Raw genomic sequence first — 17275 nt, 5'->3', positions numbered from 1 at the left:
CCAGCACAACTGCAGTGCTCTCACCTGCTCAGCAAACAGCATTCAGAGAGGTGAAGGTGGGGTGCTGCAGTGCACTTGGGTCTGTTTAGTGTGGACTGAATCCTCTATATGTGAATGTGTCTCCTGGAGCAGACTCACTTAGTCATCTACACATTTAAGCCATCTGTTCCGCTGAGATAGCTTCTAACCAGCCTCCAGTCGTGTTGCAATCCACTGTCCAGGGATTCTGTCATTAGGATGCATTACCTTTGGGGGAATGTGGCTTTTCTCGGCTCTTTCAAATGTTAATGTGTTAATGTGAACCTGTGCGTGCCTGGGCGACTGTGTTTGTGTCTGTGCGTACAGAGTTTTCTAGAAAAAGCTTGATGGTGTGAGCGAGATGGGTAGGCAGTCAGACAGGAGGGTGTAAAGACATGTTTTGAAATAAGTGGCATACTGTGATGAATATTTGTAAGTGTGTGTGTGTGCGTGCGCACACAGCAGGGGGTAGGATTCAAGTCATTTTGCTGGTGTGTGGTAAGGTAAGTGGGACCGTGTGATGTTAAGAGACGAGAACTGGGGTGACATGGGGTATGTGCGTCGGAAGGGAGAAGCGGAGCTGCACTGGGGTGGAGAGAAGTGACATGTCTACTGCAGGGATTACTCCTCCTTCTGCAGGATGTGCGGCACTGCAATGTGGAATCACGTCCTCTTCCCCCGATACTGGGGATTCAGACCAGTATGCAACAGAGACACAGGTGACCAAAGAGAGAGGGGAGAAGGAGAGGCAAAAGAAGAGAGGAAAAGAAGAGAGGAAAATAGGAAAACAAAAGAAAAAAGGAAATCCGGTAAACAAATCGAATCAGAGAATGAGAATTGACGAGTGCGGGATTAAAGAAGCAGAAAAAAAAGGGGGGGCAGACAGAGTGAATAAGGAGAAGAGAGAAATGAAAGGGCTAAAGAAAGAATGAGACAGAGAAACAGAGCAGAGGTGGAGGGAGTAAAGGAGGGAGAGAGAGAGAGGCCATGAGGCCACACGGCTGGAGTGAGACAAAACAAGAGCAGGCCAGACTAAGCGAGACGCATGACGGCGAGCACGTCTCTCTGTGTGCAGGCTGTGGACAGGTGAGCGGCTCGTCTGGTCTGGACTCTAATCCAAGTGTCTGGCACTTACCTCCCCAAAGTAGGAGAGGAGGAGAAGAGGAGGAAGAGAGGAGAGGAAGAAACACTGTATTATTGAGGATGAGTGTTGGGCTCAGTCAGGCATGCCTGCTTCCTGAATCATTTACATCCAGCTAATGTCAGCTCCCATCCTCCTCTCTTCACATACTCACATGCACATACACACACACACACACGTGCAGACTTGTACCTCACACACACACACACAAATTGGAATACACATATAGGTGGGCTTGTGTGCAGATATCTAGAAATTACTGTCCTATCCAGATAAGTCCTCTGTTGTTCTGTTCCAAAAGGCTATCCTTCACAAAAGCACTTTGGTGCTCCTCCATGTCTTAGTGCCATTCTGAGTGACCAAATGGGAACGTGTATAGAAATCCTTATGAATGAGTTTGACCTGTTCACTGGAACAAACCTGACGTACCAGACATAGTGTTACAAAACTGCAATCTGTCACAATCAGTGTCGCCATTTTTCAACGTTTTTATTTCAGTACTTGTTCTGGCAAGCACAAAAAAATGGCAGGGGGTGGAATTTCTGCCTCTCCACCAGTTGAAGTGAACGCCAGGAAGGTTAAATGCAGTACAGTAAAGCATTGATAGGAAACAGCTATTATCACTGTTCAGTCTTACTGAGTAGGTCAAACTTCATGGATGCCAATGGACCAATATACATTCTACTGCTGCTGTGTTTGTTCCACAAAACCATACTAAACACTACATGATTTTGCGTTCCCTCATCATCAGCTGAATGTGATCAGCTGAGATGCTTCAAAAACAATCTGTGATTTAGATATGCAGAGATTTTGAGGAAATCAAATTTCACATTACGTATATTCTCAGCTGCTATTCTGGTGCCAATACAATCACCTCCGCCTCAACCCAAAGCCTTCTCAGCTGTGGTTGATTTGTCGTTGCGGCAGTGCTTGCATCTGAGGCATGGCAAAATACTGTGAATAACTGCTTTTCCCCAACACTGCTGGGGTCCTATCCTGCCTGATCGCATGGACTGCTCCTACCCTAATAACATTACAGCAAGGGCTTCACGGCAGGCTCAGCCCAGCTCCCAGAAGACACAGAGAGAAGGGAGTGTGTGTGTGTGTGTGTGGGGGGGGGGGGGGGGGGGGCGTCTGAACAAGCGATGCAGTCAGCAAGGGAAGCACAGGAGAAGAGACCTTAAACTTTTACTGCAACAATATTTACAATTAGAAGGCGGCGGCCTAATGGGATCTGGCCTGGCATTAAATGTTAAATCAGTCAGTCATGAAATTAAAAAACAGAGGGATAGGAACACATACAGTGGGACACAAAGTGATGGTGGAGGGGGGGGGGGGAGGGGGGGGGGGGAGTGGGCCATGCATCCTTCCTGATTTCCCAACTCTCCACTTCTATTTTCTTCTCATCAGTCCTTCCCCTCCCTCTCTCCCTCGCGCCCCTGCCGTGTCTTCTGGGGAGACGGAGGTGTAACCTAGATTCCTGGATGGGGAATGGCTGCTGTGGAATGATGACCGTAATCTCACAGTGTTCTGCCACGTTTGCTGCAGGACAAGGAATAAAGTCTGACTGAAAAAAAAAGGGGCATCTGTTGCTCTCCCTCTCTTTCTCCATCTTTCTGTGTGTGTGTGTGTGTGTGTGTGTGTGTGTGTGTGTGTGTGTGTGTGTGTGTGTGTGTGTGTTTTAAGTGACTGCATCTGTGTGCTGATGGACCAGCACGCGTGCATCAAGCAGCATGTACAGTAAGAAGATTGATAGCCTGGGAGGATGAGCAGTGACTAGCTTATTAGGTGTAACATTACTCACCCTCGAGTTATATCCCTCCCCCCAAAAAAAAGACTCGACTACTTTGTTAATCTCAGACTGTACCTTAGTGACGGAAGTCATAATACAGTAGCTCAATCAAAGGAGTAATGAACATGATGAATGTTCTGGTAGTGCTCACACAAGCAATGGCAATCATCTTACAGTAAATGAAATGGAAAAAAACACAGCACCGAGTACACAGTAGTTGAGTTCATCACCCTTCAGTGATAACCTACAGTGAGGCTAATGCTGGAAGAATGCCTTGGAAAACAGGATGAATATACACTACACATTTCAGTGTTTGTCTAAAACAACTGTGACTATTCTGACTTTGTATGGCTCTCACAACCTTTCCACCAAAAAAGCTTTCAGATTCAGATTTTAAAATGGCAATGAACTAGTTTTTAACACTATGAAAGATGCAGCAACTTCTGGGATATCAAACCGTGCCCTAGTCTTAAAATATAACCCAATAGAAAAAGTATCTTTTCAGTTGACACATGGAGCAGAGTGCATTAGTGCAAAGTTAAATATTTATCCAAATGGTTTTCTAGATCTCAGCTGAGTGTTGCCACGTCACCGGTATAAATGTCACAACACGGAATGAGAATTTAACACTTTGAAATGTAGTGCATGCGAGCGCTGTAAATTTCAACCCGTGTGTCTTTTGCTCCAAAGTGCATTGTGATTCTCTCCACCCGTTTCCCCATTAGCCTTTGGGAAAAGTGCTGACTGTGATTTCAACGCTCATCCTTGCCACTCCCTCCCAACCCCACCTCCTCCTCTGCACATTATATGGAGATGTATTCACTGGCTATTACGGGAGACACTGAATGACTCTGCAAGGGGAGGGAGCGCACGGTCAGTCTGGGTCTGTGAGGAAGTGGGGTAGAGAACCTCGAGGCAGAACTGAACCTTACCTCAGACAGAGAATGACTTATTCAGTTTTCCCAAAAAAGAAAGACTGGGGGGAGGGGAGGGGAGGGGGGTAGAAACTCCCAGGTTCTACAGACACACCCACGCTTTTGTCTTTTAAGGCTCTAAGTGCTGAACTCAACTCGCCCGGAGTCTACAGTTCACGTCACGCAAGTCTACGGAATCAGCTATGATATTATTGAGCCTGACTGGTTCCTTCCATGCGCATAAACACATTCAAACTAGCAGGCAGACAGGCAAGCAGCTATGTCACGCATCTGTCAGCAGTCAAGTCTCCAGCAGCTTGGACTAGATCCACGGCTGGAAACTGGGGCACTCTGAACAAGTTTCCGACGCTCGGGAAAATCTAATTTTACTAGAAAGTTACAACGGTTAGAAGAGGGCTGTTGGTCCTACTATGCACAGCTGAGACACTCGAGAGTACTACTGACAAGCCAGCGGTTAAGGCTATGAGCAACCAGACTTGGTGCATGTGGCTGTCACAATACAACATCTATAAGCTTCAATAAAGCATTTTAATTATCCGCGGTAAGGTCAGACTCCAGTCAACACACATCAGTTACTTTTTTGATATGGATGAGTTTGGAGGTAGATAGGCAGTACTTCAGAAGGGTCAATCTGAGTGTGCAGTCATGGCGGTTTAACAGCAACACAAAAGCAATGGATCATTTCAGCAATACAAGCTAATGCAGTCACTGCAAAGAAAAAGTGCGTGCGTGCGTGCGTGACAGGCTCTGCTGCACCTGATGGGATGCCATCACACTGAGGAAAAAGAGCAGAAAGCCAAGACACGCCACCCAGTCTCATAATAAAGACTAGCTGAGCAGGGCCCCAGGCTGAGATTACAGACTTATTCTCATATTTTTTTTTGTTTTTATTAGAAACGCCAAGACGAGTTTCAAATGTATCCAAATGCACCCCACTTTACACATAAAAATAGAGCCATTATAAATAGCGATGGCAGAAACATTTAAAGCGTATTACGCCTTAGACAAGTTCAAATGTAATAATAGAACACAGTGAGCTCCACAACAACGTGGATGAGTGAAATTATCTATTTATGCGCCAAGCTGTCGACAAGGGCCATTTGTCAAAATAGATCTCCTATAAAGACATCAACATGAGGATATTATGGAGAGGAATACGAGGGGAAAAACATCGTAAAGCAAATAATCTCATCATTCAGTGTCGCTGTGATGTTTATAATTTGTACCACCGCCTATTTTATCACATTTCACACATCAACATCTGGGCAATAAAACACAAGAGTGCAGAGATGTCCAACTTTGGGGAGAAAAAAAAAATATTTGATATTCTGATGATCAGACATCAGAGCTTGTGTCTCTTCTACTAAAGACAAGTGGCAATAGGTACAATAGAACAGGGTCTACATTAAAAGTACCTCTAATTGTGAATAATATGCATGTCATACTGAATTACTCTCTGTAATAATTTCGCTCACTGTACAAGGCCATCTCGTTCTGTGCTGCGCACAAGTAGTTTGGCAGCTTTGCAGGCTGTTGCCTGACACAGTCATGGAGATGGGCTCAGATCGCACCGTCTCTCTCAGCTCTAAGCTGCCAGCGAGCGCTGAACAAAAGGACCGAGGTGAATCTGAGCGTTTGCGAAATCTGTCGACGAAGCAGTGTCATCTGGTCGGATGGTGGGGGTTGGTGTAAAAAAAAGAAGACAAATAAGCCCTGGAGAGAGGACAGGGAGGATGGTGTGTGTGTGTGTGTGTGTGTGTGTGTGTGTGTGTGCGCGTGTGTGTGTGTGTGTGTGTGTGTGTGCGTGTGTGTGTGTGGGGGGGGTGCTGCTCTTACCTCTCCTGCTGTCCATGACATAGGTCTCGATGATAGCGCTCTTCTTACAGATGTCATCTGCCATGGACGAGCAGCTTACCTCCAAGTGTTTCACCTTGACAGGTGGCAGAAACAAAACACGTATCACATATATGTACACCGTCACCCACGCAAACGCATACATTCACACACACACACACACACGCACACACACACACACACACACACACACACACACACACACACAACATCTCCTCACACCCCCTCAGGTTCCCACACACAATGCTGTTGTCAGACATGTCCATTAATCAAACAGTGAGCAGTGCATGGGGCTAATGGATGGGCAGGAGGTAAACAGGCCCGGTGGCTGGGGCTGTTACTGTTGACTGGTGACAGTGGAGGTGGCTCCAAAAACAGCAACAGCAGCAGCATAGCCAGCCTCACCGAGTCTTCCTATCTCTCTGCACTGCTCCTACTCACTGACACACACTGACTTTCAACCTGCTCTCCTTTTCCAGCACTGTATCATATATACAGTATATATATAGAAAACCATAGTGACGTCTGTTCCCTGCGAGACAAAGAAATAAGGTCCACGAAGGGGATGGAAAACTTCTGGTCTTATTGTGACAAAAATAAGGACAAGGACATGCTACACAAAGGGTAAAATCAAATTGTTGTAAATAAGTGAATGAATGAAATAAATGTTTTGCTATTACTGTACACAGTTTTAAAAACACATTACTGAAGGCCTTCCTTCTGTACAGCAGGGAAAGTTTCCGAGGCACTCTCTCAACTCTTAACTCTTAACTGATCTAAACCCAGGTGTGAGTGTGTATGAGTGTGTATGTATGTGTGGGTGGGTGTGTGTGTGTGTGTGTGTGTGTGTGTGTGTGTGTGTGCGCCCGCGCATTTGTGGCACAGCGGGAGATGTAATCTTAAAACCTGTGATGTTCTCCCACAGGCAGTGAGCAGCACAACCCCATTTCCTGTTTGTGCCTGGTCAACATTTAGCTTCTGGGTTAGCTGGCTTTAAAAAGTTAGTGTCTCTCAGGAGAAAGATGTGCATCTGAGTGGCAACGCTGCTTATGTGCAGGCTGGGCTCCTGTGCTGCTCTGCTCAGTGGTTGGCTCTGGCATTTGTTGAACAAATAGTCTCCGTCTCTGTCCATATGCTTGGACCGTATATGGCTGAACAAGCCATCCCAGGATAAAAGCATCTGGTAACCGAGCACATGTGGATGTAAACATGAGGGAACATCTGTGGGCCTGATAAAAAAAGTATTTATGTAGACATAAATATCAGCGGTTCTGACGTACAGCATATCTGCTGAATGTCACGAGATCTGATCGAGGGCATTTATAGGGAAATCTCTCCTTTTCCATGGCCTTTGAAATATAGTAAAAATTAAACATGAAAGTTAACTTTATAGAACAGTACAAAGTAGAGCTACGGATCCTCACGTCATTATTCCGGTCATGGGCATTACTACCATTTTTTCTTCAGTGGCTTTCACCAGATGCTTCAAACTGCAGTTTGTTTGAAAGGTCTATTTCTGGGAACAGTCGTACAAAAATATCTAGCATCCATCTCAAAGCATCATAAAGTTACAGTCACTAAAATATTGTGACTAAATAAGTCAAATATCCCCAAAACATTGCCATAGCATACAGGCAGGCTTTACAGACCATCCTACACAATGCCTCTGTTGTTTTGTGACTTGATATTGTAATCTATAAATGCTGAAATCTACCCGTCTGTGGAGATTCCAATGATGTCTAAATCATTCTGAACAGCACATACTGTAGAAGCAACAGAGGACCGTTAGCACTTACAATAGATTGCAGTGTTTAAGAGTCTAAACACTACAACATGATAAAGTACCTTGTTGAAAACAAAACAGAGTGATATATATTTAAATAAACTATAAGACTCTGTTTTGCTAGTCATAAGACTCTGTTTTGCTAGTCATGAAATGGATATTTTGTCTTTACTGAGAGCTAACATGTGTCTCTGGGACACAGGGTTGTTTTTTGGACAGCTGTGCTGTGTGTGTGTGTGTGTGTGTGTGTGTGTGTGTGTGTGTGTGTGTGTGTGTGTGTGTGTGTGTGTGTGTGTGTGTGTGTGTGTGTGTGTGTGTGGCACCTTCTCCTCCAGCAGCCATTTCTCCTGCTGGACCTCAGCCAGCCTCTGGAACAGCTCACCGACTTCATCATCAGACAGGTCGGCCGGCCGCTGAGACTGAGGACTACCGGTGTTAGACTGAGAGAGAGAGAGAGAGAGAGAGAGTGGGGAAGGGAGAGAGATAATGAGACATGGTGAGACAGACAGAAACATGAGGGGAGGGAGAGAGAGATGTGGAGGGAGGGAGGGAGGGAGGGAGGGAGAGAGAAAGAGAGGGTGGGGTAGAAGGAGAATGAGAAAAGAGGGGGAATGATCAAGAAAGACAGAGATGGCAAGAGAGTAGAGCACAAGAGAGAGTGAGGAAGAGAGAGAAATGTGATGAAAGAAAGAATCAAATGTGGCAAAGAGGAGAGAGGACAAAAGAAGGACAAACAGAGAGCGATCGAGAGGAAGACAGAAAGGAGGGCAGAGTAAACACGAGGAGTAAACACCGGGCCATGAGAGAATCATGAGGAATGAGAAGACTCTTCTGCTGACATAAGCCGCCTGTTTTATTTGTGTGTGTGTGAGTGGGAATGTGTGGTGTGTGTGTGTGTGTGTGTGTGTGTGTGTGTGTGTGTGTGTGTGTGTGTGTGTGTGTGTGTGTGAGAGAGAGAGAGAGAAAATGTGTGGTCTTAAACAACACTTCCGATAACTGTAGGGAGTCCCACTGACCTTATCAGACTCTGCAGACGTGAGAGAGGCCCAATAATAAGTGCTCTCTATGCACAACAATCTGCGGGAGGCCAAAGAGCTCTCCTATCTCCTCTGGCCACTCAAGAACACTACATGGTGAGAAACCAAGACGGCTTTGCAAAGCGCTAGAGTGAGTTCCGAGAAAGAGAGAAAGCTGAAAACGGTGGAATCAGCACTCATAAAGAACAGAGAGAGAGGCGCTCTGGCATCAAAATAAACGAAATCTGAAAAGCCGAGTGTGCAAGAAAGGGCTTCCTTTCTTAAACAGGCCACAAACAATATTATCAAACCCACGATAAAAAAAATAAATAAAAAAAATGTCACTAATGTGAGAAATAAATAAATATGTCTCTCTTTTCAGCGTGCCAGTCTGTGGCATGTATAGCTAAGGCAGACAGAGACAGAAAAGTTCTGATTGGCTTTGACTGAACCTGTCTGGGAAGCCAGATGAGTGGAGTGTACAGACTGCATTCACTGTATTTTATCTCTTGGTTGCAATGCGCCAAGGCAGCTCATGAAAGCACACCAATCTAAAAGGCACATCTGAGTTTGGATGCAACGTGTATAATTAAACCGCATTTTATAGTGGTTGCTAATGGCCATTTCATCTCTCTCAAATCCCAATTTCCCCCCTTTTCATGTTCTCTAATAAACCCAAATCTTTAATGAAAAGTAAAAAGAAATAAAAAACGAGGAAACTGGTTAATTATTAATGGCAATATAACAACACAGAGACAAGTCTCTTTTGCTCGTGGACAAATCTTTGCCTTTCCTTTTGCTAAAAATAAGACAATTCTCCCTCTGAACACATGACAGCCCCAAACACTGATACAGGGTCTTTATTCAAACGGCCAGTATTTATAGAAACTACGCTACCCGGGGGCTATTTATAGTCATTCCAGGGCTCATGGAGCCACATGTGAGCTCCCAGCTCAACAAGGGAAGACTCGGATGTCAATAGTCTGGAGTCTGCAACTGCCTGTCGATGGCGGCAGCGTCTGATGTCTAACTCGCACCAGTGAAGGGCTGTTTGGGGCAAATGCCATCGGCCTGGAGTCTCAGTTGTCATGGCCACGGTATGCAGCATGCACAGCTTGGTTGTTGATGGCAACTCCTGGGCTGATGGTTATGATGCTTCTGCCAGTGTGATGAGTGAGTGAACTTTAGAGGCATATGAATCACTTTTTTGACTGATAAATCGTGTTATGTTTGATGTGTGGGGTGTTGACAGATTGTAATCTATGTATCCAGGCTCTAGTGCGTATGCAGTGTGGTGTATGTGTGTGTGTGTTAAGGGGTACCTTATTAGCGCTCTGGGTGGCCCCTCCCTCCTTCATCATCTCCCGGTAGCTGAAAGAGGAGACACTGCTGCTGTCCCCGGTCTGCTGCGTACGGCTTGGAGAACTGATCTCAGACAGAACCAGCTCCTCCAGGCCTGAGGAACAGAAAACACACATCATAAGGAAAGTGTGAGGAGGATGATGTTTACCACTTTGAAAAGTGATATTCAAAACGTTTAGCAAAAGTACCAAACCAAAAGCTTGGACTCACATGGTTAATGCATGATAAGTCACATTATACACGTACATTCAATCAAACCGACTTATTCAGTTATTGAATTTACAAAACATTCCGTATTTTGCACTTTCCAAAGATAATTAAAATATCACTAAAATGTCCTCGGGTCATTTTACATAAGGCTGAAGGGCGCACACAAACTGTGCAGCTGAGCTGACGAGGGAGGATGAAGCCAGACTTCTTTAGATCAGTCTCTGCACCGAAACGTATACACCAGAGCTGTCGCTTCCCCCGTGAAACTACAGCACACCACCGGTGAGCACAATGTTCCGGGCGGCTGAGGCAGCGAGGTGTGTGTGTGTGTGTGTGTGTGTGTGTGTGTGTGTGTGTATATATATACACGTCTGCTGTTCTACACGCTGCCGTTTTAAGATCTTACCGGACAGATGACAAAGATAAAGCTTGCCTACTTTAAAATGTCTGATTCTAAACTTTCTGTAGAGCAACCATTAAAAATTCACGAAGCACTTAAATTATGGATGGCCCAAAAGAGGATTGCCCTGGCATCACCAACAATCAACGGAGAGCAAATGCGAGTATGCACTGCTCAGTGGCACATTTGGAGAAGGGGGCCCCATTAAATATTTAGCCTCCCCACATCTCATAGTGATGTGCTGGTGGGGTCCCCCAAGGAGTTACTGTTTTTCCAAGACACCACTCACCAAAGTTTTTCACAAGTGCTAGGAAATCATGTGTTAAATTTGGATTGTTTCCCCACAAACCATGAGGGCCTTTTGGCTCCTTGAACTAATATGGAGTCAATATAGGCCAAAGTGTAATCAACTGAACCATCCTTGGAAGTTCATTAACATCGCTGAGAGGTTCGACTGTAAATTCTTGAGTCTTCGAAACACAAAGGGTTAAACTTTCCTTCTGTGCAGAGTGTCATTCTCATGAAGAAAGACAATAAAGGGTGTCCAGTGAGTGCTCCTAACCTCCAATAAGCACTGAAAATAATTGTTTGATGACTGAAGAAGCTTTTTTCTCCCCCAGCTTTAAGCTAATTTTCCAAATCACTGACCACAGAACATAATGTAAATTGACTTAATTTTCAACATGACCGAGATAAAAATCTTTATTGGACCTATTCTCTGTACACACAGAGTGATGCCTCAGCAATAATGCTTACTAAGGGGGAAAAAAACAATGGCTCCAATTAACAGCCACTCTGACTGAGGGTTCAAAACCATCAGATAGATTTTGAACTGTCACACATGATCGCATCTCATCCCCAGCTAAGATGAATGCAGAACATATAGACTGTGGCCTTCACATGACCTTGATGACACGACAGGGGAACCCAGATCCATACTAAAAGGATCAAAGAGTAAGATCCATGTAACCTAAACCAAAGAAGATGAGGATCAAAATACCTATGTGGGGAATTCTCCCATTCGCACGTAAGCTTTTTTTGTTTTACACGCTTCAGTTACGCACTTTTGTGTTACGCGCATTCTCCCATTCCCGCTTCTGCAAGTTTGAAATCAAGGCGTCCTTATGAAAGAGGCACGATTTCTTTAAAATAGAACCAGACTGATCCACCACCTTGTTAATTTAGGTTGATGTGAAAACGTCGAACGTGGACTTTCTCGTTAACCTTCTGAATGCCATTTAAATCCAGAAAGAACACAAACCAGTCTTTGATTTTGAAAACGTAAGCATGGTGAACGGAATAGCGAACGGCCTAGAGTAAAATGGTGTGTCATCACATAACCTAACAAAGAATTGACTTAAAAATTTCACTTTTGCTTTGAGGTTTGTTTATAAAGAGTCAAGATGGATGACTTCGGTCAAGTTGGAAAGAAATGCACAGTCGGTAAGCTCCAATATCCAAAGTGGGTGAATATAACAGGGCTTTTCCTATTTAACAACGTAGCCTCATGTATAAGGTAATGTCGGGATATGCCACCGTGTGACACTGTAATGGGAAAAAACATAAAGCCGTATCAGCATAATAATTAAGCACCAAATTTAATACTTTGTAACATTCTGTGTAACCTACATGTATTTAGAGCTAGGCCTACTGCCGACATCGAGCAATATGCTGTTTCACCTTGTAGTGGCGCTCGACCTTAATACAGCCCTCGGGAGCGCGTAGCTGAAAAGGTGCTTAAGACAGTGGCAGAATGTGCGCAAGACCTGTATACATAAGAAACGCCCAGATTTTGGGGCTGCTCCTCCTAAAACGCGTAACTCCCTCCATCACGCGTAAATGACAGAGGGGAGAATCTGTGCAGGCTGAAATGCGCGTAGTTGCGTGTTTTTTTTTTACTTACGCACCCGTGCGCACATGGGAGAATTCGCCCCATGTGAATAATGATGGGACTTCACATGGATTAAGTTCAACTACGAGAAAAGTAGGATTAAAACACTCACATCACATTTGATAATAATCAATTCCCACTTTGTGATTGAGGTCTCTCAGTGAATTTACACTGCACCTGAACTTCAACAGCTTCTACTGCTGAATAGGTTGGGACACTTCATGACATGTACGGTAAACATAAGGTCTGTCACACTCTGCCCTATTTGCAGTTTGTGGCCTTTTGTAGTTTGCTAACTAATGAAGAGTAGCCGCACACTCTTTTTTCCTTGTACTATTTATTTACCCACATCTCCTCAGACATACTTCACCAGGGTACTTCTGTAGTTTGAGACAATGTTTTCCCCTTTGCTTTTCATTAATATAATAGGAGAAAAATAAATAGAAAGATTTAATTCAGCATTGTGCATAATTCACTTAGTCTCACATCGTGTATGCAAGAGCTGCTGAATCCGGAACAGTCACTGTGTGAGAATGATTTATCACCCTGGATGATCTTTCCAATTTCCCGTGCATGGTTTTAATTATAACGTGTGTTTGAGGTTTATTTACAGACAGTCTACACACTGCACTGTCAGGATGCCAGATTCTACAGCCCGATACTCGCACACACTGTGCCATGAACCAGACCACAGACGACAGAGTGGCCTGGTTTTCAATTTCACTCCACAAGCGTTACAGCCCCTTACTAAAGACATAATCCTGTGCTGATCATGCCAAGGGTTTAGGTGAGCACCTCAGCATTTTGCAAGATGGGAGGGGTTGGGGTGGGGCTGTTGAGTAATATGGCCACCGGGCCCAACGTCGGCTAATTTGTAGTTATCTGTACAGACGGAGGCGCCGCTTTTCACCTGCTGTGTTATTTATGCCTGCTCTGCATATTCACTTACCTGCAGTAAATGTTTCATGCTCTCATGATGTAACATGCCTCTCCAGACTATCTGAGAAGAAGCCTCTAGACTGTAGTCTTAGCATCTCTCTTTCCCCTCTCGTATATTCTCCTCTCCTCCCTGCTTTCCTTTCTTGTTGTGACAGAGGAGCTGGGGGGTGGGGGCGCAGGGGAGGGGGGGTGGGTGAGGAGGCACGTGCCGCCTGGTGTGGTGCGGTGTTGGGTTGTGGGGTGGGCGACCTGTGGGGCCTCTCGTCTTACCTGTGCGGGGTCTTAGTGTTGGTGAGGATCTCCTGAAGCCGCTCCTGAAGCTTGTCCGCCCGCTTCCTCTCCAGGTGGAGCTGCCTCTTCAGGTCCTTCAGCTGCATGGAGATGAGAGGAGACAGGAGAAGGAAGGGGATAAAAAACAAAGACAGAAGGCATAAAGACACATAAAAACATGATAAAACATGAAAGGGTGAATAGAGAAGTGGAGAGAGGAAAGAAGCAGAAAGGAGAGAGTGGGGGAGAGGAGTTTTGGAGGAGGGAGGAGGGGACAGTGCCAGGTTCCGGTTTCTGTCAGGCCTCCACTGTGTCACACCTAAGTGTGTGTGTGTGTGTGTGTATGTGTGTGTGTGTGTGTGTGTGTGTGTGTGTGTGTGTGTGTGTGCGCGTTTTGCTTGCTGTCGAGTGACATGAGATCAGGTGCCATCAACACCCCTGTGAGCCACACGAGTACCAGAGACGGGAGACTTCCGTCCACCTGCCATGTGAGGAGCGCGTGAGGTGGGGTGATGAGACAGCACGGGGCTCGTAGGGTAAAATGAGCACCTGAGCTTAAACACCTGGGAAAGGCATCCTAGACAGGTCCAGTGCCCCGGGCTCAAAACCTAATGACACGGAGATGAGCCACCTGGCATAAGTGCTTATCTCACCTTACCCAGGTACGTGTGCGATCACTCAGATAAGTCAACATTGTGGTGTGTACATCAGGCCACATCGAAGCACACCATGTGAGAGACCAGGGGTGTCTATTCCCTGCGCTACCATCAGGTAATGCAGTGAAACCAACCTTCACGCAATGTCCTTCTCATTACTGTAGTCCACTACATGTGCTGGGCCATTATTTGGGCGTGGTGTTTACTAGAAGAGCTTAGGCAGATCACTTAACAGGGTAATTAGCGTAGGGGCCGATCAGGTGATGAGTATCTACCTGACACGTGCACAGAGCACGGGAATGAAGGGAACAAAAAAGTCTCTTAACGAGGACCACGAGGAGTGGACGAGGGCGAAGAGTGAGGGACCGAGAGAGAGAACCAGAGAAAGGAGGAGTGCCACCTGCAGCCTAATGAGTATAGTAATCTAGTGTGGTGGAGAGAGGGGAGGGGAAGGGGACACTGTTTGAGGTGGGGTAGGTGCACAGAAGCCATCTGTAAGTCAATGTGTCAATTTCAAAATGGAGAGTGGAAATACAACAAGAAAAGGAGCCGACTCATCATCGCTCTCCTAACCCTTTCACCCCCCCACATCTCTCATCTCTCCTTCTTTCACTCTCCCTTTCTTTCCCTTTCTCTCTCCCTCTCTCTCCGCCGTCTTTGTGGTCGGCCTCCACTTACCGCCGAGCTTCCCTTTTTCTCCAGGATTCTCTGTCCATCCACAGTGTCTTTAATCTCCTGCAAGGCACAGACACAAAGAGAAAAAGGAGAGAGAGAGAGAGAGAGAGAGAGAGAGAGAGAGAGAGAGAGAGAGAGAGAGAGAGAGAGAGAGAGAGAGAGAGAGAGAGAGAGAGAGAGAGAGAGAGAGAGAGAGAGAGAGAGAGAGAGAGAGAGAGAGAGAGAGAGAGAGAGAGATAAGAAAGACACACACACAATGGAGATAAAGGTCTTCCTTTAACGCACTGTTAACATGGCTGAGACAGGGGTTCGTTAAAAGACCAATTTTGTAAGTCGCCAAAAAAAGGCGCTGTGTCTCCAGGGGACTCCTGGCAGCAACAGATGTATCCATGGAGAGGCGGGGGCATTGTTCTGCCGCTAGGAACCAGGAAAGCTGTTCTGAGTCACATCGAGGACAAGTTCAATGAACACGCCCCCGCACCAAGGGAGCTAAGTAGCTTCCATATACACACGAACACTGGAGTGTTTTAATACGAAACCTTAATATTGGGTAAATCCAACCAAAGAAACTGGAGCAAAGCTATTTTTAAGACGAGCTACAATTACAATTACGTTTAGAGCCTTAAACAGGTCAAGGAATGTACCCAAAAAATTTAATCATCTGTCACTATGAAGAGGTCTATTTGTTATGTCTATTTTTTGTTGTGCAGTCTCACACTTGATAAGAATTTGAGTTAGCCAAAAGGATTAAGTCTACAGTTTCAGTTTGCACATACTCTCAGATGCGTTTGAATCAACATCGTTCAAGAGTGCATTCATTTTCAGTGCAGGCTACATATCATTTGTCTTTGGATCAACATGATTCTGGAGTCCATTCACCTAGAGCAGACTGCATATCACGCACTGATGAGGAGAGTGCACTGTCAATGACTTTATAGAGAGGATACATCTGTCCTGTCCAACCTTTCTGGTCTAATGGCTTCACTGCTTTATTAATCGCCTTATTAATATTTCCAATAACCGTACCAGAGTGGCTGCATGCAATAGCATCGCATGTCATTTACTCGTAGTCATGCTGTGCCACACATATCCGAGCTCATATAGGGGGCTAGAAGTTCATGTTCGAGCTGGGCTCTGTAGAGTGCCAACAGACATACAGCGGGGAAAATAAGTATTGAACACGTCAACATTTTTTTCAGTAAGTATACTTCCAATGAGGCTATTTGCATGAAATTTTCACCCGACCTGAGTATTAACTCAGTTAATCCACCCATATAAAAAAATCCAAACATTCCATAGGTAGAGTTATGTGTAATAAAGTGGAATGACACAGGAAAAAAGTATTGAACACACCTGCTGAAATTTCTTAAATACCTTGTGGAAAATCAGTCACAGTATTCTGGTGTGAGTTTGGCCCATTCTTTTAAACAGATAGTCCTTTAATATTGAAGATTCCAGGGGTCCATCTTGTGAATCCTGATCTTTAGTTAACTTCCAAAACTGTTCAATTGGATTGAAGTCAGGGCCTTGATTTAATTTCTCTGAAACCAATTGAGATCTTCCTTTGCTGAATGGTTTGGATCATTGTCCTGCTGGAAGGTCTAGCCATGTCTCATCCTCATCATCCTGGTGGATGGAAAGATTCTCCCAGAACAAAATGACTCCATTCATCATTCCTTCAACTGTATGAAGTCTGCTAGTATCATGAGATGAAAAACAGCCCACACCATGATGCCACCACCTCCAAACCTCACTATTGGTAGGGTATTTTTAGGGTGATACACAGTGCCATTTCTCCTCCAAATATGGTGTGTAGTATGACATCCGAAAAGTTCAATTTTGCTCTTGCCTGACCAGAATACATTCTCTCAGTATTTCATTGTCCAAATGTTGTGTAGCAAACTTTCAACAAGCTTTGACATGTTTTTTTATTCAGCAATAGAGTCTTGCGGGATGAGCGTGCATAGAGGCCATGGTGGTGGAGTGCATTACCTATGATTTTCTCTGTAACAATTGTACCTGCTGCCTCCAAGTCTTTCTGGAGCTTTCTCCGAGTGGTCCTTGGCTCTTGGGCTACTCTTCTGACTTCCTGGTCAGAAATCTTGCAAGGAGATCCTGTGCATGGCCAGTTGATGATGCAGTGATGTTCCTTCCACTTGCAGATAATTGGCTACAATACTGCTTGCTGGATAATTCTAAAGTTTTGAAGTGCATCTGTAACAAGTCCCATTGATATGTTTTGCAACAATAAGGTTGCAAAGGTCTTGGGAGAGCTCTTTGCTTTTACCCATCATGAAATGTTTCTTGTGTGACACCTTGGTAACAAAAAACCT

At 45.1% G+C, this 17275-nt stretch overlaps 1 protein-coding gene across 1 annotated transcript in view; it reads right to left on the bottom strand.

The window, feature by feature from the left end:
- gripap1 (GRIP1 associated protein 1) overlaps window positions 1–17275 on the bottom strand; it is a 53609-nt gene that overhangs the window by 11321 nt on the left and 25013 nt on the right. Inside the window, exons 22-26 of the mRNA XM_042097143.1 lie at window positions 14946–15002; window positions 13621–13712; window positions 9862–10003; window positions 7847–7963; window positions 5723–5816 (exon numbers count right to left, since the gene is read on the bottom strand). Of these exons, the coding sequence (XP_041953077.1) occupies window positions 5723–5816; window positions 7847–7963; window positions 9862–10003; window positions 13621–13712; window positions 14946–15002 (502 nt within the window). The remainder of the gene's footprint in view (window positions 1–5722; window positions 5817–7846; window positions 7964–9861; window positions 10004–13620; window positions 13713–14945; window positions 15003–17275) is intronic.

The sequence above is a fragment of the Alosa sapidissima genome, chromosome 7, assembly GCF_018492685.1.
Source record: "Alosa sapidissima isolate fAloSap1 chromosome 7, fAloSap1.pri, whole genome shotgun sequence".
NCBI classification, from domain to species: Eukaryota; Metazoa; Chordata; class Actinopteri; order Clupeiformes; family Clupeidae; genus Alosa; species Alosa sapidissima.
Note: the sequence above shows the minus strand (reverse complement) of the source record. Positions and strands in the feature narration are given on the sequence as shown.